The 27,978-nt window shown below is 47.2% G+C and overlaps 1 protein-coding gene across 3 annotated transcripts in view; it reads right to left on the bottom strand.

The window, feature by feature from the left end:
• Nucleotides 1-5,096: 5,096 nt before the first annotated feature.
• The window catches only part of NTRK3 (neurotrophic receptor tyrosine kinase 3), a 205,736-nt gene continuing 182,854 nt past the window's right edge, over nt 5,097-27,978 (bottom strand). For 2 of the 3 annotated variants that reach the window (XM_080626563.1, XM_080626562.1), the window contains 2 exons: nt 9,101-9,259; nt 5,097-6,296 (listed from right to left, as the gene is read on the bottom strand). In XM_080626563.1, coding sequence (XP_080482689.1) covers nt 6,111-6,296; nt 9,101-9,259 — 345 coding nt within the window. In that variant the 3' untranslated portion in view covers nt 5,097-6,110. Of the gene's footprint in view, nt 6,297-9,100; nt 9,260-26,107; nt 26,183-27,978 lie in introns of all 3 variants that reach the window. The other variant, XM_080626561.1, reaches the window with a different exon arrangement.

Below are 27,978 nucleotides of genomic sequence, written 5' to 3'. Positions count from 1 at the left end.
ACTGTTTGAAGTCCAAACTGTTTGTGGTCTTGGGATTCACCTCACATTAAGACTTTTGCTTCATTTAAAAACTCTGCTAGTGAAGTCCTGAGACTGCAAGGACAGGAACTGTGTAGGGAGAAAAAGAAAAGGGCAAGGGGGGAGAAATTTTATCTCACCTACCACATCAAAATCAAACAGCTTCACCAGCACTGTGCTCTGAAAGGGAGTGAATGCAGAAACTATCAAGCAGCAAAGACTGGGGAGGTTGGAAGCCAGCAGAGAGCAAGAAAAAGCAGCAAGAAGACTTCTGGGCCTCCCAGAGCTATGATTTTCTTTAGAGGTATTTCAGTCCTTCCCTGCTGGGACCTTGTCCTCAGCAGCCAGTAGTTCAGCAGTTAAACACCCCTCAGAACAACTGCTCAAGTTCTCAGTTGTAGAATCAGTTGCTTGCGCTGGGCAGGAGATCAGTTCCCATAGAGGACTCCCGATGGTGTGAGGAAACGATGGCTAGATTTGTTGTTCCTCCTTTCCTCTTGGAGAGATGCTACAATTGTGGGACTAACAGGAGGGAGGAGGAACCAATGGTCACTCCTTTAGTCTGAAAACATCTGCCAGATCTGATCTGTGAGAAACTGAATCCATCGAGATGAAACCAACTTGTCAGTCCACTTAGCTCAGCCCCTGAAGAAAGCCTTGAGATTGTGTCCTTCTTTCTTTTTGGACTCTTTTCTCTTTCCTTAGTACAGTCTTTCAAAGTTGCAAGCAATGGGACTCCTATCACTTCTCTCAGGGAGCTGTTTCATGACTCAGTAGTGTACTGGAAAGGAATGATAGGCGCAGGAGAGACGGAATGCTCCTGCATTCCTCTTGGAGCAGACATTGAGGTCTCTGCCTGTGTCATTTATGACACTGCCAGCTAGAACGGGTGTTTCTCCAGACTTGAAACTCAATATCCCTGCTTGCAAGACAAAGGGTAAAGATTTTTTTTAGGACTTAGCAGCTAAAAAAACATTAAATGTGTACTGATGTAAGAGATGGAGTGGAGAAGGCACCTTAGAGTCAAGCAGGTTGGTCCACTCCTGGAAAGCAGCGCTGAGGGGGAATTTTCCCTTTTTCTATTTTTGGTACCTTCTTTAAGATGACGTGCTGAGCAGAATACTGCCTCCATGCAGAATGGCACATGAATACCTGCCATCAAGTGTTCAGAACTACTTCTGGTTTTGTGGGCTTGCAGGGACCCATTCTTCAACCCATATCCTGAACTAAAGGAAACTCATGCATTTGAGTTCTGGGAAATAAAAGCCTTTCACATGAAAGGAAGCAGCTCATATAGTAGTATACTTCTGCTCGTGGCCCTAAAAACATAACTTTTTCAGGTCTTCTTTTTAATTGTATTTTCTTATTAATATTACAAAAAATAACCACAAACCCTAGCATTTGTTTTCTACCTGCATAAATAGTCCCTTGCTTTTACCAGTTTCTGTCTCCTTTTTAAACCAGTATGTGCCCAGCATTATACCCAACTTTTCCTGGAGCTCCAGTATGTTGCTCTTTTCTTTTGGTTTTGATTGTATGCACTGTGCTACTTAAAATTCAATGCCACACTCCTGAAACCAGTCTCGGTTGCCCAGCCCAAGCTACTCGCTTGCCTACTAAACCCACCCTTTCCCTTTCCTTGGCTTTTTAATTTTCCCCCATATTTTCTCACCTTGTTCCACCCACTCCTGGGGACAAGCAGACAGCTCCAAGCCAACCATGCCTCTCAAGCAAGCAGCCTCTCTAAAGGCATTCCAGATTTTTCACGTTTGTTTGTGCAGCACATGGTCTTCATCACCCATCTGCAACTGAGCACCCTGTGGACCTGAGGATAGGCCTGCAATAAGGCAGGCTCTTTGTCACCCCCAAAATACACGCATTGAGGGACATTAAAGACCAGATGGGCAAGCTCTGTGGGAGACAGGATGGACTTTCAGTCTGTCAGATCATTACATGTCTTCCCTTTGTCACATTTCAGCTTTCATCTCACAACCTGACAGACTTGGGTGGCAGGAAAAGTAACGGATGGATAAGACAAGATGGGTCACTGATGAGACCCTAAAGCTGGAGCCACATTTGATGCCCACAGTTTGCATCCCTGGCATATGATTGCCATCTGTACTGTGCACCAAAATAGCACCTCCACCTCTAAGAAGGCTTCATTTCAGTGACACCCTTGGGTGACTGAGTTGGTGGTGCTAAGAGTTTTTAATTTTAGGGAGCAGGATGAAGCTGGGATGGGGAAGACTCCACGGCCCCTTCTCAGCAGTGCTCAAACCAGTGTTCCTCGCAGCTCCATTACAGATGGAAGAGCCTGGGTGGTGGGACCATCCGCCTGGGCATGCTGGAAATTAGGCCTGGCTTGCCTCACATCGGGGGGAGACTTATCAGTGTTCCCAGGCAGCAGGGATAGATCTCTGCTCTCAGCAGAAACACGGCAATGGGATGTATCTCTCCTGGAAATGAAGAAGGAGCATGAACTTGTTTCTCCTTGCCTCCAAACAGTCCCATTACTCAGATTTATGACACTCAGTGAGAGTTTTCCCCAAAATCTGCTTTTCTTCCTCCCCTCACACACATCAGGGCCACCCCAGAGCCCATCTTCCTACAAGGAAGAGCACTATCGCCCGTGTTGATGAGCAGCTCCACTTATGGTCCAAGGAAGATGCTTCTGGAAATGAGGTCTCCGGGTGTTCACCAGGAACTCAGCACAGCTGCTTTCCCTCTTCCCCTCTAAAACCGTCACACCAAAGAGGGATGCAGCAGTTTCCATTGTGTCTTCCAACAAAAACCAGCCTCGTCCGTCTCCCCAACAAACCTCCATCCAGCACCAACAGGCCAAGGGGCATAAAGCAGCAGCATCAGCAGTTGGGGAGATGTCACACTGCAGAACTGCAGCTTATCCTGCTCTTCTGAGCAACTGTTCACAATTAACTTTGATAAAAGGACCTTTTTCTGACATGGTCACTGCACTTTGTGGGGCTAACAGTAAAGCAATCAGACAGCCTAAACCATGGTCTACCCACTTCACATCTTCTGGGGACCCACCTCCTTGCCTTTCATGGACTACTTATTCCTAACCATGTAGCACCAAAGCTCGGTGTCATTCTCGGCTCCTGAGCTCGCCTCACTGTCGTGACTGTACAAATAGGTGGCAAAAGGGAGAGGGTGATGGTGCTGGGAAGAAGAGGAAGGAAGAAAGAAGGATGGAAAGGAGGATGTAGCTGCTGTGCAGAAGGGTGACAAGGAAACCCCATCAGCAGTGTCTGTAGGTGATTTGATAGTGTAAAGGTCCACAACATTGGCCAAAAAGGAAATGAGAGGATGAGAGCAAGAGAGGGGTGGACAGAATAGGGCCTTGCACAAGCTGGCACAGTGCTTGAGAGCCACAAGAGTAAGAAGCCATTTGGGGTAAGAGACAGGCAGCCCCAGGAAAGGGTTTTCTCTTGGAGATACTGGCAATTAACAGACATCATTGGTTCTCCCCTTGCAAAGAATCTCCAGTCCTTTTAGCCAAAGCAACCTTCATGCAAGCCAGGGCTAGCAACCCTTCAGCCAATCTTTTTCACTTTCAGAAGTGGACCTGAGCAGGCAGACAAGGAAAACTGGATGTTGTCTCCCAAAGAGGGATCCTGCTATTGAGGGATGGCATGGTACACTATTCCTGCGTGCAGACTCCCAGTGGCGGTCTGCATCCTTGTCCCGGACTGTGCCATCTCAGGTGTCCACACTGTGAGCTGTTGGTGCTTGCTCAGCAACACTCTGTCCAGCCTCCACTGGCACAAGGCCGTCCCAATAGCCCAAATCTCTCTAATATGCAGAGGAAGGCTGCACCCTTACTCTCACATTATGGGTTATTGCCATTCATCATCTCCCACCCTAGGCTTGCCACTGCTCTTTACACAAGCACAAAATAACCCCATGGTCATTTCCGCCACCACAAAACTCCTTGCAGCAGTGTCCCCTGGCTCTGTCTGAAACCATAAGCCAGGTCATGCCAGAGCCATGGGTGGGAAGTATAGGTTGGCAAAAGACAAGGGGATAAGGAGAGGATGCAAAATCTTCCCTTTCAGTAGCCGGCCATAACCAGAGTCACCTATCTCCCCTTGCATCCTGGCCATGAGCATTACATTGTCCATGGGGAATGAGCCAAGATCCTTTCTGTCTCTTTTTCCCCCATCTGCATTCCCTTCCAGGCAAGAGCCACATCCGAGCAGGCTATTTTTGTGCCAGCAGTTGTTCCATTCTCAAAATTGCCTTGACAATGCCTATGCCACCCATTCCTGTTCTCCTGAGAGCGGCTGCTAAGCTGAGGTTACCCCTCACCCTCCATTAACCACAGGAAAAGAAAAAGACCCAGAAAGGTTTTATATTCTCAGTCCAGACCGGATTCAGGCTCTGACTCAGCCTTTCCCCAGGTTGGGATTGTTTCCTGCTCCAGGGAGATGGGTTGCAGGGAGGATGCTTCTGTCTCTCCCTCCCTGTCCCCACCACCCCCTGTTGCTGCCTGTCAGGCCTTTATCCTCATTGAGATGCAAGGCTGGCCACTTCGGCCATCCGCTGAGCCGTTTGCTCCTGACGGCACCTTCCCCTCCTTCCCCCCCCTCCCGGGGCTGCCTGTGGAGCCATTCTTCAGCCTCTGCATTTCACAACAGCTCAAAGGCAGATGCATCAATCCTTTCAGGGGATGGGGACGTGAGGAGAATGGCAAGGGGCCTGCAGGCAGGTGCTGGTAGGTTCCCAGCCATCTCACAAGCCTTGTCCCCCTCCCTTGTCCCCCACTGGCTCGTGCCTGAGGCTTGGACTGAGGCATTGGGGCAGGGATGGGGAAGGGAAGAGGATGGGGAGGAAAAGCACTGCTGGGGTATGCTGACCCCATAGGCATGCTCAGCTGCGATGCAGGCACTCTCCCAGCCTCCCCTCCATGAGGGGAGCAGGGATTTAATCCTGTCTGCTGAAGATTTACACCAGGGACTGGTGTTAGAGGGCTGAGGAAGGCGGCACAACCTCATGGCCACTAACAGAAGAGTGAGGAGAAAAAGGAGGGGTGGGAACAGCGGTTGTCCCTCCTGCACTGAGCGCCCTGTCTCGTACACTGAAATGGGTTGGGGATGATTCAGGACCGGGTCTCCAGGACCTCCCTCTCGACTCCCCGGCACAGCCGCTTCGGTCCCGCTGCTCTCCCAAGCCCTGGCAGCAGCCAGCATGGGACGGGAGGGTCAGGGTGAGGCCGGCTCGTGGTCTGCTGGAGGGCAGCTGGTTCCCGGTGCGTGTTTTACCCGTAGGTGCCACAATCCTTTGACTGTGTGTTCAAAAGCCTTGAGTCTATACATTTAAGAATCAGCAAATTAGAAAAATTGTCCTGAAATGTTGGGAGGGAGGAGAAAAGGCAGGAAGGCAGAGAGGCATGGGGAAGGGAGGGAGGGAAGGGCTTGGTAAAAGAGAGTTCATCCAGGGGCACTGCCCTGGCTTTGTGCCCATCACCTGCGGGCTGGGAAGGAGGGAGAGAGGGAGGCAAGGACGAAATGGGAGGACTGATTTCACACATTCAGTGCATATCATACAACCAGGGCAAGGCTTTCCTCCCAGGGCTCCTACCCTGGATGGCATTGCTGCCGTAGCCAGTCTAAAGCCCTGCCCAGCAGCCCGAACCATACTCACAGCAGGGTTACAACCCACTGCTTCATTGCTCGGGGGAAAGATACCTCCTCCTTTCTTTCTCTCCTTTTTTTGTTTTTTAATTATATATCTTTTTAAGTACTTTTTTCTCCTTTTTTTTTCTTTTTTTTTTTTTTTTTTAAAGTCTTACATCTTTCTGTAACAGCAGCTTCTTTCTGTATTGGTGTGGAAGTTATATATAGAGAGATATCTATAAATATATATAAGCCAAACTGCCTTACAGGTTGTTGTTTTGTGGGATTTTTGTTGGTTTGCTTTTTGTTTTGCTTTGTTTTCAGTGTTGTATGTGTAGCAGGCACTTGAGTTTATATGAAGATGTTTGCTTGGGAGCTGAGGGGGCAAAGGATTTGGGGAGGGGAAAAGGGAAGGAAGGACGGAAGGAAGGAGCAGGGACTTCTGACAAGTGGCCACTGCTAGCCAAGGATGTCCAGGTAGATTGGTGTGGCCTTGCCCAGAGCATGAAGGATCTTGTAGATCTCCTTGATGTTGAGCCGTTGCTGAGGTTCTCTCTGCCAGCAGCCCAACATGATGTCGTAAACCTCCTTGGGGCAGACTCGAGGCCTTTCCAAAACCCGACCTTGGGTAATGCACTCAATGACCTATAGGAAAGAAAAAAAACAGATGTTGAACACCATTTGAGTGGTTCTTGGGTAATGTCCTGTCCCAGCTACTTCTTCTTGGCTGATGTGGTATCATGTAATGAATAGGACCCCCGAGAAGCCAAGATCCTCAGTGCTCACCTGTTTGTGAGTTGTTCATGTTAATTTTACACTGAGAAGTTTACCTCCAGCTGCAGTTTTGCAGTTCCCAAAAACCTTCCCCATTTGGCACCTACCCACCTCAATGCACTCTCCAAACAGGAGGTCACAGGCAAATGAAATGAAGTTATAATTTATTATGTCAGTTTTTCCTCCTAAGTGAAAAAGTAAAAAAAAATCTTTAAAATCCCCAAACTAAAGTAACATTTTGCACAGCTGAAATGGTATTTTTCTTCCCTGAAAATCAAGAGAACTTTCCATTGCAAAACCCAGGAGAGTTCTACAATGGAGAGTTCAGAGCATCTTTTTCTACCTCCATCTCCAAAGGCAGCTTCGCTTCGTTTTAACATAGAAAAGCAGCTAAAAGAATGAAATTTCATCTCAAATCTCATCTGTGATGGAGGAAAATAAATCTGCAGTGCTAAAACCATGCTCTGGGTCAGGTTGGTGCTGCTAATGAGAGAAACGTGAGCTCTTGGATAGCATTAAAGTCTCTTTGGAGGGATGCCATTGGAATGGACTCCCCTAAGTGTCTGTTTATGTTTTGTTCACTGGAGGAATGGACGTAAAGGGGAGGGAGCTATGATTTGTCAGAGAGCTGCTATTACCATTCTGGCCTCCTTGGTTGGAGTTGATGAGTCCCAGCATTGCAGTGTGCAAAGTGACCTGCCATGCTCTGCAGATAAACACAGGTCCCAAGCAGTGTGTTGAGGGAAGCCACCCAGCAAGAGGTGTTTGGAATTTATCATTTATGAATAGAAATGGGCCTGCCACAGAGCTCAACAGATACTTATCGCATTGCTGTTTGAATATAAATACAGAGGGGAGAGATTAGGACCCGCTGAAAGCGGGCGAGGAAGACACAGCATGGAGAGAAGCCTGCGTTGCCATGAAGCTGGTGGCAGCAGTGGCTTGGAGGAGGAGGTGAGTTATGGTTTCTGACAGGACATCCTTAACATGCACAGGAGCCAAGTGGTGAGCACTTTCTCTCCATGGCAAAGAAAGGGCATAGACAGAAGTTGAGGGACTGGCTGAGGCTTTCAAGCAAAGTGATGCCCTGCCTCATTCCTCTGTTCAGGCAGGGTCTCTTCCAGCCTTGAAAAAACCTGCTAAAAGTGTTCTTGGTGCTATAAGGCCATGCGAGCAGCATCCTAGCCTTGCTAACGTCTACAGCAGCAGTGATGCTTGACCATTGCTTGGTCATTGCTCACAGTCCTGTCCTGGCAGCCTGGATCTTGGCACAGACTCAGTTAACCTGCCCCTGCACAGGGCTCTGAAGTCGGGCTGCCACCGAGACTTCCATTCAAGGCTCACTATCCAGAAGCTGGTGGAGGTATCAGTCCTGTGCTGCCACCCAGGTTCTGCCCATCTCTCCATCAGGATAGTGTGTACTGGAGTGGGAGTCCTCAGTTCCCAGAAAGAAGTGAAAACAGCAAGAGGAAAGGAAAGAACAAGACTTTTTTCCAGGGATCTGTGCAGATCTTAACCAGCCCTCACCCCTCAAGGGTAAGGGTGGCTGTTCTCAGTCCTATTGCCCTGCAAAGGAAACTGAGGCAGAAAGCATGGGGGTAGCTGAGCTGTCATATTCCAGCATACGTATCACCCATGTGCAAGCTACATGTGCTTGTTTGTGTGTGTTTGTATTTACCCTCCCAGGGAAATGCAAGAGCAGCTCATTAAATAGTGTGACAAATAACTTCTGTTGCTGTCGATTCCATTGTTTGTGTCTCTAAAATGTTTGCGTGTGCTACTTTGGGATATACAGTCAGGCCCCATTGAGCACACGAATGGGCAAGTATTAGAGCTGTAAAGCAACACCTTGGATTTGCCATCTCTGCAACTCACTTAATTAAGGGATCTATAGCCAGAAAGCAGAAAATGCACATTTCTCATTACAAAAGGTGAAATTTCTGAAATCCATTAGATACACAGTAGGATAAAAATGTGCAAGGTTCCCACACACTGCTATGTAATGCAGCTTGTTCCTCTCTGTAATACCCCCTGCTATTCCAAGCAAAAATCTTCCAATGCATTTCTGCTGATGTGCCTCAAACCTCTGCTCTGACACCCTGCTAATCCCAGCCAGCCTTCTCTCAACATTTTTACAGTGCAGCCGTATACTGATGGGCTACAACTTTTGCTATTCAAAGAAATAACAGGCACAAACCAGGTCCTTGGGTTTCACCTTTAGTGAACTGGAATAGGTACGTATAATAGATAATATAATAGATATCCCCATGGCAAAAAGCCCCACAGAAATGTGCCACATATAAGAGGCTTTGAACACTTTCTCACAAATTGGAGGCTGTAGTAAAAGCTTCAGCTGTAAAGGAAATTCATGACATGACAATAAGTTAGATCCCAGCAGTAATTTGGGTAGCACCAGTTCTGGCATCACCCAAAGAGTTTATCAGATGTGGTTGTTGTGGAGGTATGTCAGGAACTTAGAAGGGAGAGACTGAGGATGAGCCAGTATATGGCTTTGACCCATCAAACTCAGTTTACCCATCTCTTAAATGGAGATAACAACATTTCTGCCATGGCTTCACCATGGAGGGGACCACCACAAACAGCTTTGCAAGCAATCTGGAAAGGAGAGACAGTAAAAAGTAGTTTCCAGTTGAGGTGTCTCAGCACTGTTGTACCTCTGTGTTTGAGAGCTGAAACCAGGGCTGCTTCCCATACGTGAAGATCTCCCAGAGGATCACCCCAAAGCTCCAGACGTCACTCTCTGTTGTGAACTTCCTGTACATGATGCTCTCCGGAGGCATCCAGCGGATAGGCAGCATGGTGTGTCCTCCAACCTGGGTGAGGGCAAAGGCACAAGGAAATCTGAGTGATGAGAGCCCTGAGGAAGGGGTCACCCCTGAAGTGATCTGGTGACAAACTCAGGGCCTCCCTGTGAGCTCCATCAACAAAGAGCTGCTAAAAGATGCTGGGCTGCCTACTGCCTCCCCAACCGCCCATGGGCTCACCCACCAATCCCACCTGGTTAATATGATGGATAGGGAGGGAAGTGTATAAGATAAATGATGTCCTCTCCTCCCAAAAGAGACTGGTAAAGAAATCATATAACAAAACGCCAACAGCCTACTCCAACCCCAAAATCTGATGAACCGGGAGGCAAGACAAGAAACAAGCATTGCACTGAGTATTGCAGGGCCTCTGAAGCACCCACCAGAAACACAGATTGAGGCTTGTTCCTCTTCAGTAAGGTTTGCTACAAGCCGTGCACAGGCATCTGCACATCACCTAATGGTGTAAAAGGTTTTGTGCTCATAAAACTGTGCTACAGGCCCTTTCAAAGAGTGCTTTGAATAGGTGAGTGGCTGCAGGACCACACTGCAGAAAAGCTGTCTGTTTGTAAAGAACAGGTTCTTATAGGCAGGTATATGCCAAGCATATAATGGAGGCAGGAAAGCCAGCTCCTTTGGAGAGTTTGGAAGTGGAAGAGCCTGAGGGCAAAGTCCCATTTGGGTATGCCAAGCCAGGGAAAGCCACTTTCTTAGGAAAGATCTACCTTTCCCTAGGGCATATGAATCCAGCAGGTATACAGCGAGTTTACAGGACACATGCAGACAGTTTCAAAGCAGATGGATTTACCTTTGGGTTCACTAGAGATGTCTAAACAAGTGTCTCTGAGCAGGACAAGTTTTTCTCTGTTCTGTCCTTCTACATAAGAAGCACCATCTGTGGGGAAATAGCTAATTGATAAGACCAGCCGGTGCTGGAAGCCGGATGGCTGCAAGTCTTCAGCACTCGCTTCTGCTGGGGGCAAAGTGTCTGAGGGTTTAGTGGTGATGAGAAAAAGCACTTTTGTGGCACTGCTTGGAAAGCGGCTTGTCTCATTATGGACACCAAAACAGCAAGTGCTAGTAAGCCTGTAGCACTGCAACTGAACCAAACAGGCTGAAATCTCTCCGGTCCTATGAGGGATGAGGGGAGAAGGTATCTGATATTTAGGGTTTCCAGCACGTGTAGCTATTGAAAATAACAAGACTGTTGCTTGTACAAACAGAAGCTCTCCTCCGAGCTGCCAGTTTTCCCAAGCTGCCACAGGTTTCTTTGCCTGATTAAAGCAGAACTAGTGCAGAGAAGGGTCAGTACAGAGAAACACTGTAGTGCTTGGAAGCAAGAGGGGAAGTGTATTGGAATAGGGTGTGAAATGGGTATGATGCTTTGCAGGCTTTCTGCACAGTAGGTGGGACTTCACTGGGGTTTGACAGAATTTGGACCCAGGTTTGCAATGTTGTCCTTGAAGGTCTGCAGAACAGCCCTTTCTCTATCTCTGAAACACACCCTCCCTCAAAAAAGAGGAGTTTTAAAAGTCTCAGGAACATCTTTGTTTCCCGAGTGCTCAGAGCTGTGATGCATGAAGATAAAAAGCTCATTTCAGCTCTACACCTCCTGTTTAAAGCTGGGTTGGTCGTATGTTCTCAGCTTGCTGCTCTGAACTCCCAAGAATGTTCTCCCATATTGAAAATGGAAATATGCTTTTCTCTGTTTGTTCCTTTGAAATCCCGGCTGTTATTTTAGCTCTTCCCTGCATTCCCAGCTTTACAAGTTGTTTTTCCCTTCTTGTGAAGGGCTTTGAGGAAATGTTATCAACAGACTGGGACATCCATCAAAACTGATTGTTGCAAAAATTGTTTTGTTCTAATGCTTATTTTATTCTCCTTTAAGTTTTCCAGCAATCTCAAAATAATTACTAGCAAAGCTCTCTACATTTGCAATATCCTGAATCTTGCAGGATCATTTGAAATTACAGGCAGTGCAATGTACTGAGCACAGTTAACTCCCTTTTGAACAGGTCTTACAGCTGTTCTGAGCCTATGAACCAGGTCTCCTCAGCTCACACAAACAATACGACAGCAGCATTCTTTGAATGGGAGGGACCTGATTTACACCACTTGAGGATGTGGCCCTGAAAGCAGAGCTGAGAAACCAGTCCCATCTCAGTTCTAATAAGTTAAAGTTGAGGTCTTTGGTCTCCTCTAGACACATCCTGGTGAAGAACTGCCAGTAAAGTGACATCCACAGTCAACAGTTCTCCCAGGGATGTGATGACAGTCCTGGCTTAGCTCATATGGTGGAGTCCAAGGACTACCAAAGCATTTCTCCTAAGACTGTTTGCCATGTGGGACATTTCTTTTACTAAAAGTTAATCCGGTAATAGCTAATAATCAAATTAATTTGGGGAAAAAATACAAACACAAAAATAAACCCAAGCACTTCCCAGAAATGTCTGGATCCCAAAATATGGCTCAGCTGTGCTCACAGCTATTCTTTGCAGTGGTATTTTTTGCATCTCAAATAGGGTGCCACATTTTTGAGCGCAAATGTAAAGTCAAGTCTTGCACTTACCAACTAGCTGTAAGCAAAACAGGCATCAATTAAACTGTACCATAAAACCACTCTAGTGTCTAGCCTAGCACATAAGGCTGTTACATTTTAAAGCATTGCCTTTGACTATCCCTTACTGCTTCCCTCGCAAACTGATTAGGATTAAAATTCCCATTTCACAGATGAGGAAACAGATGCAGGAAGGCAAGGAAAGGCCCTGCTCTGAAGCTGTACAGTGAGTGAACACTAAGTCGTCTTCCTGGTCTGCAGTGAGCCATTCACTGTTATTTGCTGATGTAGCAAAATGATTTAGAGCTGAGCACAGAGGGATTGTGCTACTGATGCCATAGGAAGCAGAGTGTGTCCAGGGTGATGGAAATCCTTTGCACAGCATGTAATGGCTACGAGCTGTGTTATGCCACTGTAAACTTGCACGTGATTCCCACAGATACATACTTCTTTTACAGGACCAGCTATTTGCCAGAAGCATAAAAGCAAAATGATGCTATTAAATCAGGCTGAAAAAAAGGATTCTGTGTTTTATTTTTTCAAAGTCGGTTTACATGGCACATCTTTGGCTTTGGAAACAATTGTTACCCCGTCTTTAGAGAGAAGCATTGTTTTTGTTTCAGTCAAACCTGTTTGCTCAGAGCTGGGCCTGGCAGAGTTCACAAATAAGTGACTGTGCAGGACTGATGCTCATCAGGAGTGTGCTACTTCTGAGTCTTTTCTAAACCAGTCATGTCATCTTCCTTTCCTGTCTTCCTCCATTTCCCTTGGGAGCCAGGAATGGGGGAGCCTAGCCATCATGCACCTTCATCTTCTGAAGGCCCCTAAGGGTAATATATGTCCTCAAACAGTGGCATTGCAACATCCACAACCTGGAAGAAGGGTTTGCTTTCAAGCAAATAAGGCACGTAAATCCTCTTCTCTTCTTCTCTATAAATCCTATGATGCTGCCAAGCTAACCTTTTCTCCTTGTTATTTTAATGCTTCATAGACCTGCAGACTGGCCTCTTTATCCCATTGCTATGTCTGTCTAGCTTTGCTTGACATTTTTAGTTCTCTAGCTTCCTCTCCCTAGATCAAATTCCTGTGCCCACATTGACATGTTATTCCCACTGCTTTGCTCTTTCAGTTTGCAGTACTATCCTGGTAACAGGTAGAGGAATCAGTGCATATCCTCTTAGCAGCCAAGGTTTCTTCTGTCTCTGTTTCAAGCGTCACCTATAGTATAACCTATTCATTTCTATTCTTTTCTAATGGATACTCCCAAGTGCATGACCTGGTCTACAGCCGCATGGTTCTGATACTCCAGGGTACCTGGCCCCTGCTCTGCAGCTTCATTACACATCCAAGCCTGTAGACCTGTAAGATAACCAGCCACCCCCTTTGAGCAGCTTATTGCTGTATTAGCTATGACCCTTGGGGAGCTGGGGGAAGTTTGTGAAAGGCCAGCATTAATGGCCATTAGGGAGAGGGATAATTACTTAATGCTAGTACAGCACTTTGAAGATGTAAAGCTATATAAGTGCTACGTATAAGTAGTATTATAAGGCTTGAGGTTTGCCTGCTACCAAGGAAAGCTGGTGCCTGGGGAAAAAGTTCTCCTTGTCCCAGCTTTCTGAATGATATCCATGTGATTAGGAAGGGAAATATGACATGTTATCCCCATTGAGTTTGACAGTACAGCAGCAGGCAGTGGAGCAGCAGTGTTCAGTGAAAACTGTGCAATATATCTGCAGTTTGGGCCACTAACAGAGGTACTATGGAAATCAAAAATGAAGGGCTGAAAAACCCTCATGAGAACTTTGGGCTAGTGGGAATTCAGATACTAACCTGCTAAAGGCAGCTTTGGTGGGCAGCCCTGTTTTCCCCCTCCCAGCTCATATCCAAGCACCAGGGCTGCAGCCCAAACCAGTATTCAGAGAGGACCTACTAAACCATCCACTCCATGCTCATAGCTGAATGTTGCTTCATGGATCTCAGCTAAGAACAGAATTTGGTCTTGGTCATACTCTTACACTGTGTTTTATTTTCCTTTTTGTGCAGTTTCCTTCTCCAATTCAAAATAATTGAAAAACCAAATCGGTGCTTTTGTTTTCCTTGGTCATTTGACATTTGCTTTCCAAGGTCATTTGACAGCTTTCTCCCCATTCCTGGCACACTTCAGGGAGGCTCTGCTCCTGCCTTTGGAAAACCACAAGAACCAATGTAAGTATCTTCATACGATATAGCATTATCTGAACTTTCCTTCTAGGTGCAGGAAGCTGAGACATTTGAGTTTGTAAGGAATCATGTACCAGTATTAGAGACCTTGGCACTGTTTCTCTCCAGGAAAATCCACCTAACACTCAGTCCACTCACCCTAGTGATAAGACACACATTGTATGATTGCTGTCTCTGTTCCTACTGCTGTAGGTAGGGATAACTTGGGATCTTCTCTAATTGCAGACCTGGCTGTCATCCCAGGCTGTGCTGCACCAGAACATATGTCCTTTAGTCCTTGGCTCTAGGAGCTGGCTGATCCCTGGAAGATACTTAGCTCTGAACCTTCCCCAGCAGCCAGATGTATGTCCCCATCAGGACACACTGATTCCTGCTGCGGGCAGGATGTGTTGTTAGTCAGCAGTTCTGGGCAGCATTCTGGTCCGAGAGGACCCAAGGGCAAGAATAAAAGCAATGCAAGCAAGCAAGCTGGAAAAGCTTCTCTGTTTGGCTGAGATGAGCTCTTGGAGAAAAACAAACAACAAACAAAACTGCTGCGGATCAAGCCTGTGTGAGGTGAAGTTTGACAGATCGGGTTGAGAGGCACGAGAGGGTGGCTGCTCAGGGGCAAAGCAAAGGGCAGTATGTGCTCATGGCTGGGAATCCAGGAGGAGACACCCCTTCCCCACCTTCAGTCCTGGATCCAGCAGCACTGAGACCTTTCCCTATCAGATGTGCCTGTATTTCACCTGTGTGAGTCCTGACAGACTCCTGGGCACCTTTTGAAAAGCAGAGGGATTAACTCTGATGTGCCAGACAGGGCTGAGCTTTGCTGAGCCTCAGCTGTCCCACACTTCATAGTTTTAGCTGTCACCTTACTAGGCTCTTAAGTACCCAAGTGCTTTGCATCAGAGGTAGCTGAATTTAACTGCAAGTTGTGACTAGATGCTATTCCCAAGTACTTTATCTGTAACTTCTTTATAGCTTATCCAGAAAGAAAGGTGCTACCTATATCAGAGACTGCACCACTGCTGGGATTACCCTAGCATCAAAAAATCCCCAAGGTGTTCTCCTGACTGAAAGGTATCATGTGTTACGGCTGTACCAGCCCCCAGGCTGATCCTCTTCTAAGTGATTCAAAAGCCATCACCACAAACTCTTGGCACAGCCCTGTCCTTGCCTTTAGGTCTTCTGCCTCAGCTGTTGCTGCTGTCAAAGCCAGGGCTGAACATGAGCTTAAAAAGAGTCAGCAAACCACAAAAAGCTTCTGCCAAACATTTCAGCTTACTTGAGTTATTGTGTCCTCACCATGCAGCACTCTGCGTGTATAAGCTCTGCTTTCTGGGAATGGCAGATATGATCCTCTCCTAACCTTCACTTTCTACACCAACCACCTCTTCCATTTCAGGCTCTGGCAGTGCTGCAACATGGGGCTTGCTGCCTGCTCCCCTGCATGCTATGACTGAAGGCATCGCACAGCAATTTGCAAGGGAGCATAGAGGGGTTTTAGAGATACACAAAATGCACAGAGCAACCTGTAGCTGTTTCTCCTACTTGCATGCAGCTGTGCTGGGGATCCAGCCTTGCCCAAAGCTGGGGAGATGCCAGCCACCAGCCGCCAGAGGGGAATGGGTTGGACTTACCCAGAGAGAGAACGGGGAAAGGAACCAAATGTCCTTGTCGTGAGGTGATGTAAGGAGCCAGATGGACTTGCTCAGGAGCAGGAAAGACTGACCAGGCAGGGTTAATGGGAAACTGAGAAAGAGGTGAACCCTTCCTGCTGTCAGTGGGACCGTTTGGCAAGGGACTCTTTGCTCCCCCCAGATGCGCACACCGTGTTTAAACATGAGTCTAAAAATAAAGCCTGCCATTGACATTGTTTTTCCTTACTTCATTTAACAACCTACTTGCTTTATGACCTGTAATCCTGAATGGTCATGTAATTCACAAGCAGGGACAGCAGCCCTTCTCCCCCTTTCCCTCTTCCCTGCTCCACTGAGTGTGTTTTAATCCCACGGTTTTCAGCATTCCTAATGATCCATTAACAAGCTGTCAATTACTTACGCAAATAAGGAAGGGCAGACACGGAGGGGTGGCTGCAGCTAGAGGTAAATTCTGCTACCTCAAACCGGCCTGAGATAAATTACTGCTGCTCTAAGAGCTGCCTGTACCCAAGAGTCCTCTCAGTTATATTAGCTGCCATCTAGAAATGCCAGAAGTAATGCAGAGGATGCTTAAGAAAAGGGAAACAGAGGAGTAATCGCACATATATTTTTAATTATGTTTGCCAATAATGTATTTGGTGTGCTGCTTACCACAGATCACCTCTCTTCTTCCCAGAACTCCAAGCAGCAGCACTCACTGCTAGGAAGGGGCTGCACAACCAGCCTGCAGAGGAACAAAGGCCAGTTTCTCTTTCTTTTATAGAAGAAGATGCTCCAAAATCCATGACTTCCAACAGCAGGACATAAACTGTGAGAAAGCCCAGCCATTCAGCTGGGGAGGTGTGGGAGCAGAGCAGCTGTAGTTTGCAAACACCTAGTAAAGAGAGGGTGCTTCACTACGTCCTAGCAGGTCCTAAAGCGCTGTCCTAGCAGTTGCTGATAGAGCCTTCACAGATAGAGAGGTGACCAACCTTCCTGGTCCCATGGGCCACCTACTGAAAGCTTCTTGTGGTCCAGAACAACAGGACCTAGAACTAGGATCTCACACAACAGAATAAAGTGGTATCACTGGGGAGGGATTCAGTGGTGGGACACCCAGTGGCTTCCTAGAAGTCCCACTGCTAGGCTGTGTGTTGGCACTGGGAAACTGTGCATGCACGTGGTGGCTTCTGTGGTCTTCTGTACCACAGCCACAACATGGGCACCACATCTGGGCTGTTCAAAAGCAAAAACTAAGCTACCTTTCTCCTAGTTACTGCCCAGATTACAGCAGAGGCTGGGAAGACCCTTAAACCTATTCAAACTGCAGCCATCAGATGGTTTGTCAGTGACAGCATGGATTTACCAAGTTGTCTCCAGGCTGGAGACCCTTGCACCACAGGTTTTTAGGACAGGCCTGCTCAGAAACCTGCAATATCCATGAAACAGCACGGCTGTCAGCTGGTTCCAACTTCAAAGGGGATCTGTAGTCTGCAAAGACTGTATGTGTCAGCAGAAATTGCCCATGACTGATCTGCATTATCATTTTGCAGTGAGCTGGTAATACTACAAGAAGTGTTTAATAGCTCAAAAGCTAATCAGATAGAGGTGAAGTTAAGCCATCATGATGCAAGAAATGCGTCCATCAGGATTCTGCTCTTTTGGCGACAGAGAATGAAAATCAGCTCAGTTGCTGGCTTCAGAAAGTCAGAAGGAGCTTTGCCTAATAAATCTTAACCTAGTGATGTAAAAGCAAAATCTCAAAATGGCCTGAGAAATGCAGCTTAGGAAACACGACCAATAAAGCACTTGCATGTGTGATCACTCTGTGCTAAATGTTTTCAGATTGGTATCTCATAATCTCCCCTTCCATTGTCCCTCTCTCTCTCTGTCCTGACAGTGACTCCTCTCTGGGTAACCACTAACATTCCGTCTTTGTCTGCAGCCAGAGCCATCCCTGACTGACGACTATACATGATTTAGATAAGGCTCCATTACTTAGCTTCTGGATGCTGGATAATCAGTTCAACTGCCTCGGCATTAATCATAATAATATTCAAAATTCATTAGGCTAAATAGTTTGGAAATCTATTTCTTGTTAATGTCAGATTCACTGAGCAGAGGCCTGGCAGCATACAGAGAGAAATTTAAAACAATGCAGCCTATGGGAACTCCATGTAGAATCACAGAATCAACTAGGTTGGAAAAGACCTTTCAGATCATCAAACCCAACCTTTACTCCAGCACTGCCAAGGCCACCACTAAACCATGTCACTAAGGGCATCATCTACATGGTTTTTGAACACTTCCAGGGATGGTGATTCCACCACTTCCCCAGGAAGCCTGTTCCAATGCCTTTTCCTAATATCCAGTCTAAATCCTTCCTAGCACAGCAGTCCCATTCGTTATGTGTGATAAAGAATCCTGCCTGGTTTGTCATTTGTGAATGTTGTTAAGCAGCAGAGCAACACTGTGAGCATGCTGCCTGTTGGTTGATCAAGGGGCATCTAAAGAAATACATAGCTGAGTATGGAGTTTTTAAAGGGGAAGGTTAGTTGCTCAGATCTGCACCCACAAATCTTAATAACATCTTTTGTGTCTGAAAACTGGGCAGTTAATCCAGAGACTCTCATGCGCAATCATGGTATGGAAGTACAAAAATCAAAATCTGTTTAAAATAGAAATTCCTTGCTTTCCTGGAAACTTACAGTATTTTGGATTGGATGATGGGGCCTTAGCGCTTTAGCAAGGTGAAAAACTTTCAGCAATAAAGTAGCTGGATCGTTCCTTCCAGCCAGTTTACTGCAGGCCAATTGAGGACGGTTCCCAGTGGTGCTCTTCCTAATGGTTTATTTGGCCTGTTTAAGCATTTTGGGTGATGGTGCTTTCCTTCAGGTACAAGTTCTCACCCTCCAGTTGAACAGAGGTTTCTCAGCAGGGAAACACCACAGAAATACGGAACAACTTCAGAAGATGCATACACTTTCTCTCCTAATGAAGGCAGTGCAGGCACAGATGGCATCTCACACAAACACATTGCAAGCCGAGTTGAAATAAAGAGCTCATCATCAGAGGCTGCAGTGTCACACCTACTAATGATGTGCTTAAACTCATCAGTGCTGGTGGGAAAGCTGTGCCAGCTCTGGCACTACTGAGTGGAGAGCTATATTTCACAGCAGAGGCAAACCCCAACCTGCCCCTCTGTTTCCATGAGTTAGGCCATGTTAAAGACATGTTGAATATATGATGCTAATGGCTAAACTTCCTAAGACCTAAAATAGGGGAGGTTGCACTGGACATGCCCTTCCCATGCCTATCTGAAGCATCTCTGCCTAACAGTGGTGTGGCACACCCAGGAGAAGCTGGGGTTTTGCTGCAGAGAAAGCAAAATTTGAAGGAATCAAGCATTGCATCCTCTTCTACTCTATTTTTCCACCTGAGACTGTCTGTGCATTGAAGTTTCCTCCATGCTTTACCAAGTTTCCCAAATGCCCTTGAGAAGGACAGAGTGTCTGGAGTCCCATCCATTCCAACCACTGTGTTAAAACTCTTCCTCCCCACTTCATCTAGCCAGGAGCATAAATAAACGAGCAAACCCACAAACACAGGAACCTGGTTGGTTCCCAGATGCCATTAGAGCCCTTGAGCACTAAGTGGCCATCACAGATATCACTAGATGCCTTCTGCTGCCCTTCCTGCAGCCAAACGTTCTACCCCGGTGAGCTGCGCTGGGACCATTTCACAAACCCAGCACCTGGTAGGACACATCTGACTGGTTTTGCTGTAAGATAGGACTGCTTTAGATCAGATATAGTCAGCTCTTTAAATAAATAGTGTGAGTTTGCCTAGTGGAGTCTCTAGCCACCAGCTCTCCATTAAGGTTAGCCACAAGAGGAAGGACGGAAGGAGAAAGTGAGTCTAAAGAAACCGCTAATGTTCTGCAGTGTCTGATAGGATGAATGACCCCTGCAGACATATGCTGAGCAGACAGGACAGTCCTCAATTATGTCATTGCTGGAGCATTTACTTCAAGGAGAAACGTGACTACAAATGCTGGGGTTAAAGCCTTGGCTGGTTTCACTGCCTCTGGATGAGCCTCTCCAGGTATGTGTATGCAGCATGCACAGGCAATGACACGCATGTCTGCATATGAAACAGCTCTACAGCCCAAAGAGTGGAGCTGAACAAAAACCTGATTAAATTTCATTCTGCCCTTTTTCCTTTGTGAGAGATGGACCTAAAGGATTTGCTAAGGTATTGATGGGTGCCAATCCATATATCCCAGTGGGCAACCCACAGCCTCCCTCAGGAAATCACGAGCAAATCTTGCTTACATGATGGAAATTTCCTGCTTGCCACACTGATTTTCCCCAGCCTCATCCTTACCGCTTTATCCCTGTGCTGACTTCCATATGCTTCTCTCAATGTTTTCTAACCTTCAAGCTCACAACTTTGCAAATATTTGCAATCAGGTAGCACATCTCCCCACACTCATCATTCTTTAGACAAACTATTTACATACAGCTCTTCCTATCCTCAGCAATCAATTGCTTCACACTGTCTTTGTTTCTGCTGCATCTCTCCAGAAGCTGTCGACCTTACGGATACTCTTTGTGGGGCTGAGTCAGAGACATGTGCCTGTGTAATAACAGAGTATTTAAAACAACGATTGCTGTAGAGGCACACACTTTACTCTTTGACCTGGATTCTTTACATGAAGGGCTTCAGAAGAGCACTTGTTTCACTGGCACACTGCTTGCCGGGGAGCTGCCATCCCCCATGAGACTGTGCTTGGCTGGAAAATGCAACCTGGCCTGGAGAGGGCACAATCTCACTTTACACTTTGCTGCATATTCATCAGAACATCTTGGTGCTTTATTAGCCACTCGAGAGGCGCAATAGGCTGCTATTGGAATTTGTGCTTGATAATCAAAGGCATTTATCATAGAATCATAGAATCTTTCAAAACGCTCCACAAGTAGGTGTTTTATTTGGGTACGTGTGAAAAATGGAGGGCAGCAACCTGGAGGAAGAGGCAGGGAGGCAGCAGGCACAGGAGGGGTGGTGCTGCTGCCCACCCCTCATCCTGATCCATGGAGCACCCCTGCTTTGGCATCCCACATGGCCCCATGGACACCATCCAATGGGTCAGGACCCAGCGGCCACGCAGCGCTGTGGCTCGGCAGAGTCCTTCATCAGTAGCAAAGGTCTCCCTGAGGAAGCTTAAAGAGCAGCAGCCTTTGCTGCCATTCAGCTCCCAGCTGCCCGCACATGTAGCTCCCTCAAATCCCTCCTTTCTATTTTGGCTTTCCTGCATTTCCTAGACAAACTGCTCCGGGTTTTCTCCCTCCTTCCCACTGACAGGTACTGGTGGCCTTGCTGCCCTCTCATTGCACCTCCCCCAGCTTGAACTTTAAACTGTTTAACAGCTTTAAATGCACCTAATGAGGTTTCAGCCTGCACTTTGCTGCCATCCCTCTGCTTCTCTGACACAGGGAAGAAGAGTGGTTTGGAAACCTACCGAGGACTTCCCTGTGTTGGAGGTCTAATTACATGGTTACTGGTGACCTTATAAGTACAGGGTAATCTGCTGTATAATACCAGGGTAAATTATCCCAGTACTTCTGTCTTTTCCACTGCAGCCTTCTGCAGAGATGGAAAAACAGCTGGTTAAACGGCAATTAATCTTTGAACCATTTGACACTTGCCCAAGCCAGTGAGAAGTAACTAGCAGAAGCCCACTGGCTTTATGCAGAGCAAGGGACCAGCTTAGGAGGCACTGCTTTGGGATGTTTGGTGTCACCTGGACAAAGCATGGGGTATTTTGTCAACCAGCCTCTCCAGGCGCTGGGGACAACAGGTCCTAGGTGCAACTGTCTCCTGCTTGCCCTGCAATAGGCATTGTGTACTGAGGGGAACACACCCAGAAGGATGCAGGGGGAAGGCAACACCAGGGGCATGTGGATGCCTGAGGGGAACAGACACTCTGTGTTAGCAGGATGCGGATGGAGGTTCAGAGCAGCTCATCCATGATGGAAGTGAGCAGTCTGGAGCTCTTCCTTACCCTCACCGCAAGGGAGGTGTGTGGGAACAGCACCAACGCTTCCCTCTGAAACCATCCAAACCAGCCATGCACAGCCCCAGGCATCCACCCTGCAGAACTCCATGAAAACCAGCCCAGAGATCTGCTTTCTCCCACCCTGCTGTGAAATGCACTTGGTTCCCTCCCACACTAACAGCCTGTCTCCCTGGGGCTGGGGGCTGCCTGTCTGACCCCTGGTACCTTTATGGCAATGAAATATATTTGCGTACCCCCTGACATCGTTCTCTCTGGAGAGCTTTGGGTTTTTATAGTAACTACAGTAATGATTTTCAGATTATAGACTAATAAAATATCCTGATTTGTTGGGAACATTAAGGTGGGCACTGTACGATTCTGGTGACATTTAAATAGTGCTTAAAAAAAAAAAAAAAAAGGAGGGGGGGCTCTAAGTGCATTTCTTTTCCAAACAGGAGCACTGAAATAGAAAGTCAGAATCCCACACGCTGGTACTGAGATCAGCTCTGACACCTCCCTCGGTGCCTGCTTCACTTGAATACCTGCCAAGCTAAATAAGCAAACATGGGAATGCAGCATCCTAGTTGGCTGTTTGTGGCTTCCTCCTTAGTCACTCTGGTCACTCTGACCTGATCTAAGCATGTACCACTCCCTTGTGCCATTGTTCTCTGTGGGCTGGCTCACAGCTGATGGGTAACAGAGTTTTTGCATCTCAGCCTGTACTCAGCTATTTCTCACCCCTACCCATTCATTGTGCACTCTGATTAAATAACTGGACAACACTGTAAAGCAAGTCATGGTCTAGAGTATCCCATCATTTCAATGTATGTGCTGCACCAGCCCCTCTCCTCTTCCATGGTTTGGGGTGAATAAGACTGCTTGTACAGTATATATATGTACAATGGCTTATACAGTAAAGCAATAAATGGCATGGAAAAGCCTGCCAAGAAAGAGAAAACCAGCCAAATGTTTAGCTCACTGTTGGTTATACCTGGCAAAAGAGGCAGAGGGTTATACAATGAATACTATGGAGCAGAATAGCAAAGAAGTTCCTTTGTTCTATGAGTACTTTTGCCATGTACCTCAACTGGATCATACAGATTAACGGCAGGTGATTATGTAAAGTCTGTCCTACAAGACAGAGGCAAGTGTGAGCTCGGGCCTCCTCATTATCATTACCTGACCTTGCACGTTCCCTCTTGCAACCTCAGCACTTTTTTGTGGATAGGATTTCTGGATGGTTATTTTAAGAAAACTGTGTTATATTTCTTGCTTCTGTGCCAAGTACCTGCTGTTTAACAAATGGGCCATGACTAAGCATAGACTGGAAATTAGAAGCATCTATGAGTTAAAGCAATGAGATTGGGGGACTGTCTTCCCTTAGGAGAACATTTAATAGTGGTGCTTGATTATGAAAAGGATAAATCTGATGTGATTGATGCTACAGGGGATTGGATTTGATGATCCAGGGAATCCCTTCCAGGCCTCTCTACTCCTAATGAATTTATTTTTAAGGGGAGGGGGAGGGAGGAGGATGTAGTGCCCTATTGATGGCAAACAATGGCAAGGCTGCTGATGGTTAGTGGGTCTCCATCCCTTGATTTAACCACTTCCCATCACCAAGGTGGAGCACGTGTCTCTCCTGGTTCTGCCCATCTGAACATACCAAGCAGAGGTGGGTGCCAGGATCCTACCCGCTTCCCTCTTTGCATTTTCCAACTACTGAGGACTTCCAAAATTCATTCTCCTTGAACCAGTACCACAAATGTGTCAGCTCACAGGTTCCCGATAGATTTCTAGAGGTACTTACCTGTCTCCCAACACCATAATGACTGTGTCCCTTGCAATCTTTTTTGCATGTGAATCTCCTTACTGAAGATGAGCAGGGATCACCCTTAACACTGGGAAACTGAGGCACAGGAGGACTAACTAAATTTCCTGTGGTGGCAGAGGACATAGGTAACATGGAAGGGACCTGCAGCCCAGACCAAGGCTGGGATCTCACTGCTGGCTCCTCTTCTGCCTGCACCTAACTGGGCTCTCCCTTTCACAACAGGAATAGCAGAGCCCAAAGCATTTTCCAGCCCAAGCATTCGCTGGTCTGGGATTCCCATCCTCTGTCAAGTCAAGGGGGCTGAGCTGGAGGCTTCGGAGGTTGCTTCAGAAGGGATACACAGGGAAAGTGGTTATGCTCCTTTTTCCCCTTAAGTAGTTTTAATTCTCTAATTCCTACTTGCTATTAAGATAAAATGCTGTGATTTCTGCAGGATCAAATGGTGCAGGATAAGCTGAGGGAGTTTATTAATTAGCATGCTTTCAGGGCTGGGGAGAAAATAGTAACAATAGGGTTGCACATGATAGCTATAAACATGACCCAAGCATTACCTGCCATGACATATTAGTCAAGGGGAACCTGCCACATTAGTGCTGGGCATGGCACTCTGAGAGTGAATAAACCCCATGAATCAGAAAGCAAGGCTTTCCCCTTCTTCTGGCTATTTACAGACATGTGCTACATTTATCCAGGGCCTGATCCTGCAAAAAATACCTGGTATAGCACTTCTGTGTACGAGTGCTCCTCTAGCTTCCCCAGGGATTGCTCAGAGCAGGGAGTGCTAAGCCCAGTGGTAAGTGGTTGCAGGATCAGATTCATAGCGTGGCAAGCATTTCGGATGAAAAAAGCTATAAAGAAGTCACATATTATTATGTCACATTGCAAAGGTCAACCCCAGTATTTGTTCTGTCATAAGGACATGATTGAAAGGCAAAAAAATAATGTCAGGGCACAGGGGGAAATAATTTTTTAAGAACTGCCTTCAGGGCTGAGGATACAAAATTACATCAGAGCTTAGAACTGAATTCCCATCCACACCCCGCGATTCAATTTTGGCTCAGAAAGGCATCAGAGTAACAAAATCACCTTTCCATGGCACATCATCTTACCCGCTGACATAGCCCCTGTAAATCAGCAGTAGCTAAGCACACACTCCAGTGTGATCCTGGTAACAGCCAGGAACTGCTAGAGCCCTGCTCCATCCAGGATCCCAGGAGGGCTTTCTGAGATCCACTGCTTAACACAAGCAGGCATTTGCTTAATCCCCATTGCTGCTGGGGCAGGAGGAGCAGTGGTGGCACTGGGAGGAGGCTGGGTGGTGGGACAGCAATCCTCTATCACTTGGCCAGGAGCACACGCCTCCCCTAGCAACGTAACAGGGATGTTTGGGTAGTTGGACCCTGCTAATCTTTCCCAATCACAGCTCCTTTCCAAATATTTATGCCCATCTCTCTGGGCTTGCTGGCAGAGGGAATATTGAGAAATAAAGTGTCGAAGTCACCACTTTCCTGCCTTAGTTTATGAGGGCTCATACCTGCTCTGCACAGACAGTGGTTTTTGGGGGGATTAGCTCAATCCACTTCCAAAATAGACTCAAGCAAATGCTTCACAACTTTCTGGATCATGAGAGCACTTCTTTGTATGCCAGCAGCAAAACCCCAGAGGACAATCAAGTCCAATGTTTGCCCCTCTCACAGGCTTCCGCAGCTCACCTCCAGCAGCCCTGTAGCTTGCTGGTGGTGGCTCCTGCAATGCTGTGACAGCTGGGGACCCACCAGCTGAGCATCACTACACAGAGGCTCCAGCATGCAGCAAGCACAACAGGACGATGGGTGAACAGAGGTGTTCCCAGCCCTCAGCTGGCTCACATGGCATCACATCAGCCACCACCTTGGCAAACCCAAACTCTTCTGCACTGTTAGAGCATCAAACTCACACCAGTCCCTCACTGCTGAACCTGCGGGCAAGAGATGGGAGCAGCAGTTGTGCGGTAATGGTTGACATCCCCTCAATCACAGACGCAAGCACCCAAACAGTCAGACACCAAAGCTGTGTCTAGACTAGCAGACAAAAGGCGTCAGGGCTGGCATGTGACAGTCCAACTGTTCAAATGGTCTGGTTTTAGTCCATGTTAATTTGACAGCATCCAAACAACTGTTGAGAGGGCAACACAAGTCAGGGATGGCTCCTGGTGAGCAGTGCAAATGCCACCCTGCTTGGATGCACAGAGTGGTTTAGCTGCACAAACTGCGCTGTACTCACTGCCACCAGAGCCAGAGGATGGCCCATGCTGTCCACTAGTGCAGACACAGCCTGAACACCCATGGAGGAAGATTGCACTGAGGACTTTTGCATTCATCCCATATTAATCTCACCATATAGACAGGCCCCAGAGAGTTGCTACAGTAGAAACATGTGCAGTTCCCATCACACACAAGAGCCCCTTTGCTGCCAAACGCACTAGACCCGACCTAGCCCCAAAGCCGCTTGACCCCACGTGTCGTTTCATGCTCAAGCAGCACCAGTCCCCCGCTTCCAGCTGCCCCAGGGGTCGAGATCCACTCACTGTTGCAGCTGCCGGCGGTGCCAGTCTCTGTCGCTGCCACGCTGTGCTGAACTGGCCCTTCGGACGCGGCCCTTCCTGACAGTGAATGGGTGAAAACAAGGGAAGGAGACAAACAAAAGAGAAGGGAAGGGTAAGAGAGGGAGGGAGGGATGGGGGAGATGAAGCAAGGGGACAAGAAGGGAAAGGGTATGTCTTTAACCGAACCGTATGTCTTTCACTGGCTGCAACATCCCAACACTGCGCAACCCTTTGCTGTAAGGGCACAGGGCAGGCAAGACCCTTTGGCCCTGGTCACCACCACCGTGCACCCCACACCATCACCTGCATGAGTGCAGAGGGAGGTTGAGAGCCAGTGGGGGTTCAGCCTCCTGAAACTTCTCCTTGGACTGTGAAGCCACATCCCTTGGACCCAGATACTCTCTCTGGACAGGAGAAGTTTTAGGAGGCTCAAGCAGTTCCTCTGTGTCTGGTACTTGAGCATCCTCTCAGGCATGGTGCAGGGACCAGTCTGCCTCTGCCAGTAGAACAAGATCCAGGCCTGACATCTTTACTTGGGCTAGACAGAGTTAAGGGCATTGTTGGCCAAATGTCACCTTGTACATCACCCTAAAGTCTTTGTCCCATCAGTACTTTCACAGGCTGGGGAAGGAAGAAAAACCTCGTCCCACAGCTTCTGATCACCCATAAACCTGCCAGTGCTCACAAAACTGAACCTTAGGAGGGGACAAGGGAAGCAAAACGATGGAGCAGAAAATACAGTGCTACATTTTCCCATGCACCAAAGCAGGAAAGATTTGGCAAATGGAAGGGAGAAGGAGTAGGGAGCTCAGTGTGCAAATCAAGAGGGAATGACAACAGAGTAAGGTCTGCTGACTTTCTAGTAAGGTGTTCGTGTTCCCACTGGGACATAAAAAGGGGACGGAGTCCCAAAATGAAAGGGCAGTTGGTGGAGCAATGGTGGTTTGGGGGAGACTTCTGGCTGTGCTACTGAGCAGCTCAGGCTGACAGCTATCAGGGGAACACCAAAAATACAACCTCAGGGTGTGTCTGGCTAGTCATCACCCCGCACCAGGGGTGAAAATTGAGCTGCTAAATGTAGCTGACAGCTCATTCTGCTTGGGGAATTGTCCCGTGAATGACTGGCTCACCTCCCTTCCCAAAACCTTGAGGTAGGAAATGGGTGGGGGAAAGGCTCAGAAAATTGTTTCATGATGGTTGTTTAAATTGCCTCTGCATTGCAATGTTAGGGGAAATGAAAAGAGAGACCTCTCGCACAAAGCCAGCTGTGGCAGAGGTATGGACATTGGAAAGAGCAGAGCAAATGAAGTCATCCAGCAGTGGGGAAAAAAACCCATCAATATAATATAGTGCAGAACAAAGCAAATTCTACCTCAAACACAGAGCTGAAAGAGAAACATCTTCCTGTCAGATCTATTACCATGCATTTATTCCAATAACAAATAACTAACCCAGAGAGTAACCCAAACCTGATTTATTCCTCCATCTAAGTAAATATGAAGAGGCAGCTGAATCTGACTGCAAAACCCACTGATCTCATATGTTTTCCTTGTATGTATTGGAAAAAAATAGGAGTGGAGTTTCTGCCTTCCTGCCAGGGGATGCTGGCAAAGCATTTGAGGTATAGATATTGTATCTTGTCACTAATGACTGCAGGGAACTAAAAGGGATTTGGATTTTTTTAATGCTTCACATTAATTGATAATTTGGTCTCAAGAATCCACATTGGAACACAGGATTTGCTATATTGGATCAGTCTAGTGGCTCATAAAATCTGGCGTCTTGCCTCAGTGATGCTCAGAGAAATTATCATCCAGTGTCTTTGTTTATAAGGTTGCTGGCCATGTCTGTAA

Source organism: Psittacula echo (genome assembly GCF_963264785.1).
Source record: "Psittacula echo genome assembly, chromosome: 10".
Taxonomy (NCBI): domain Eukaryota; kingdom Metazoa; phylum Chordata; class Aves; order Psittaciformes; family Psittacidae; genus Psittacula; species Psittacula echo.
This window is presented reverse-complemented; position numbering and strand designations above follow the sequence as displayed.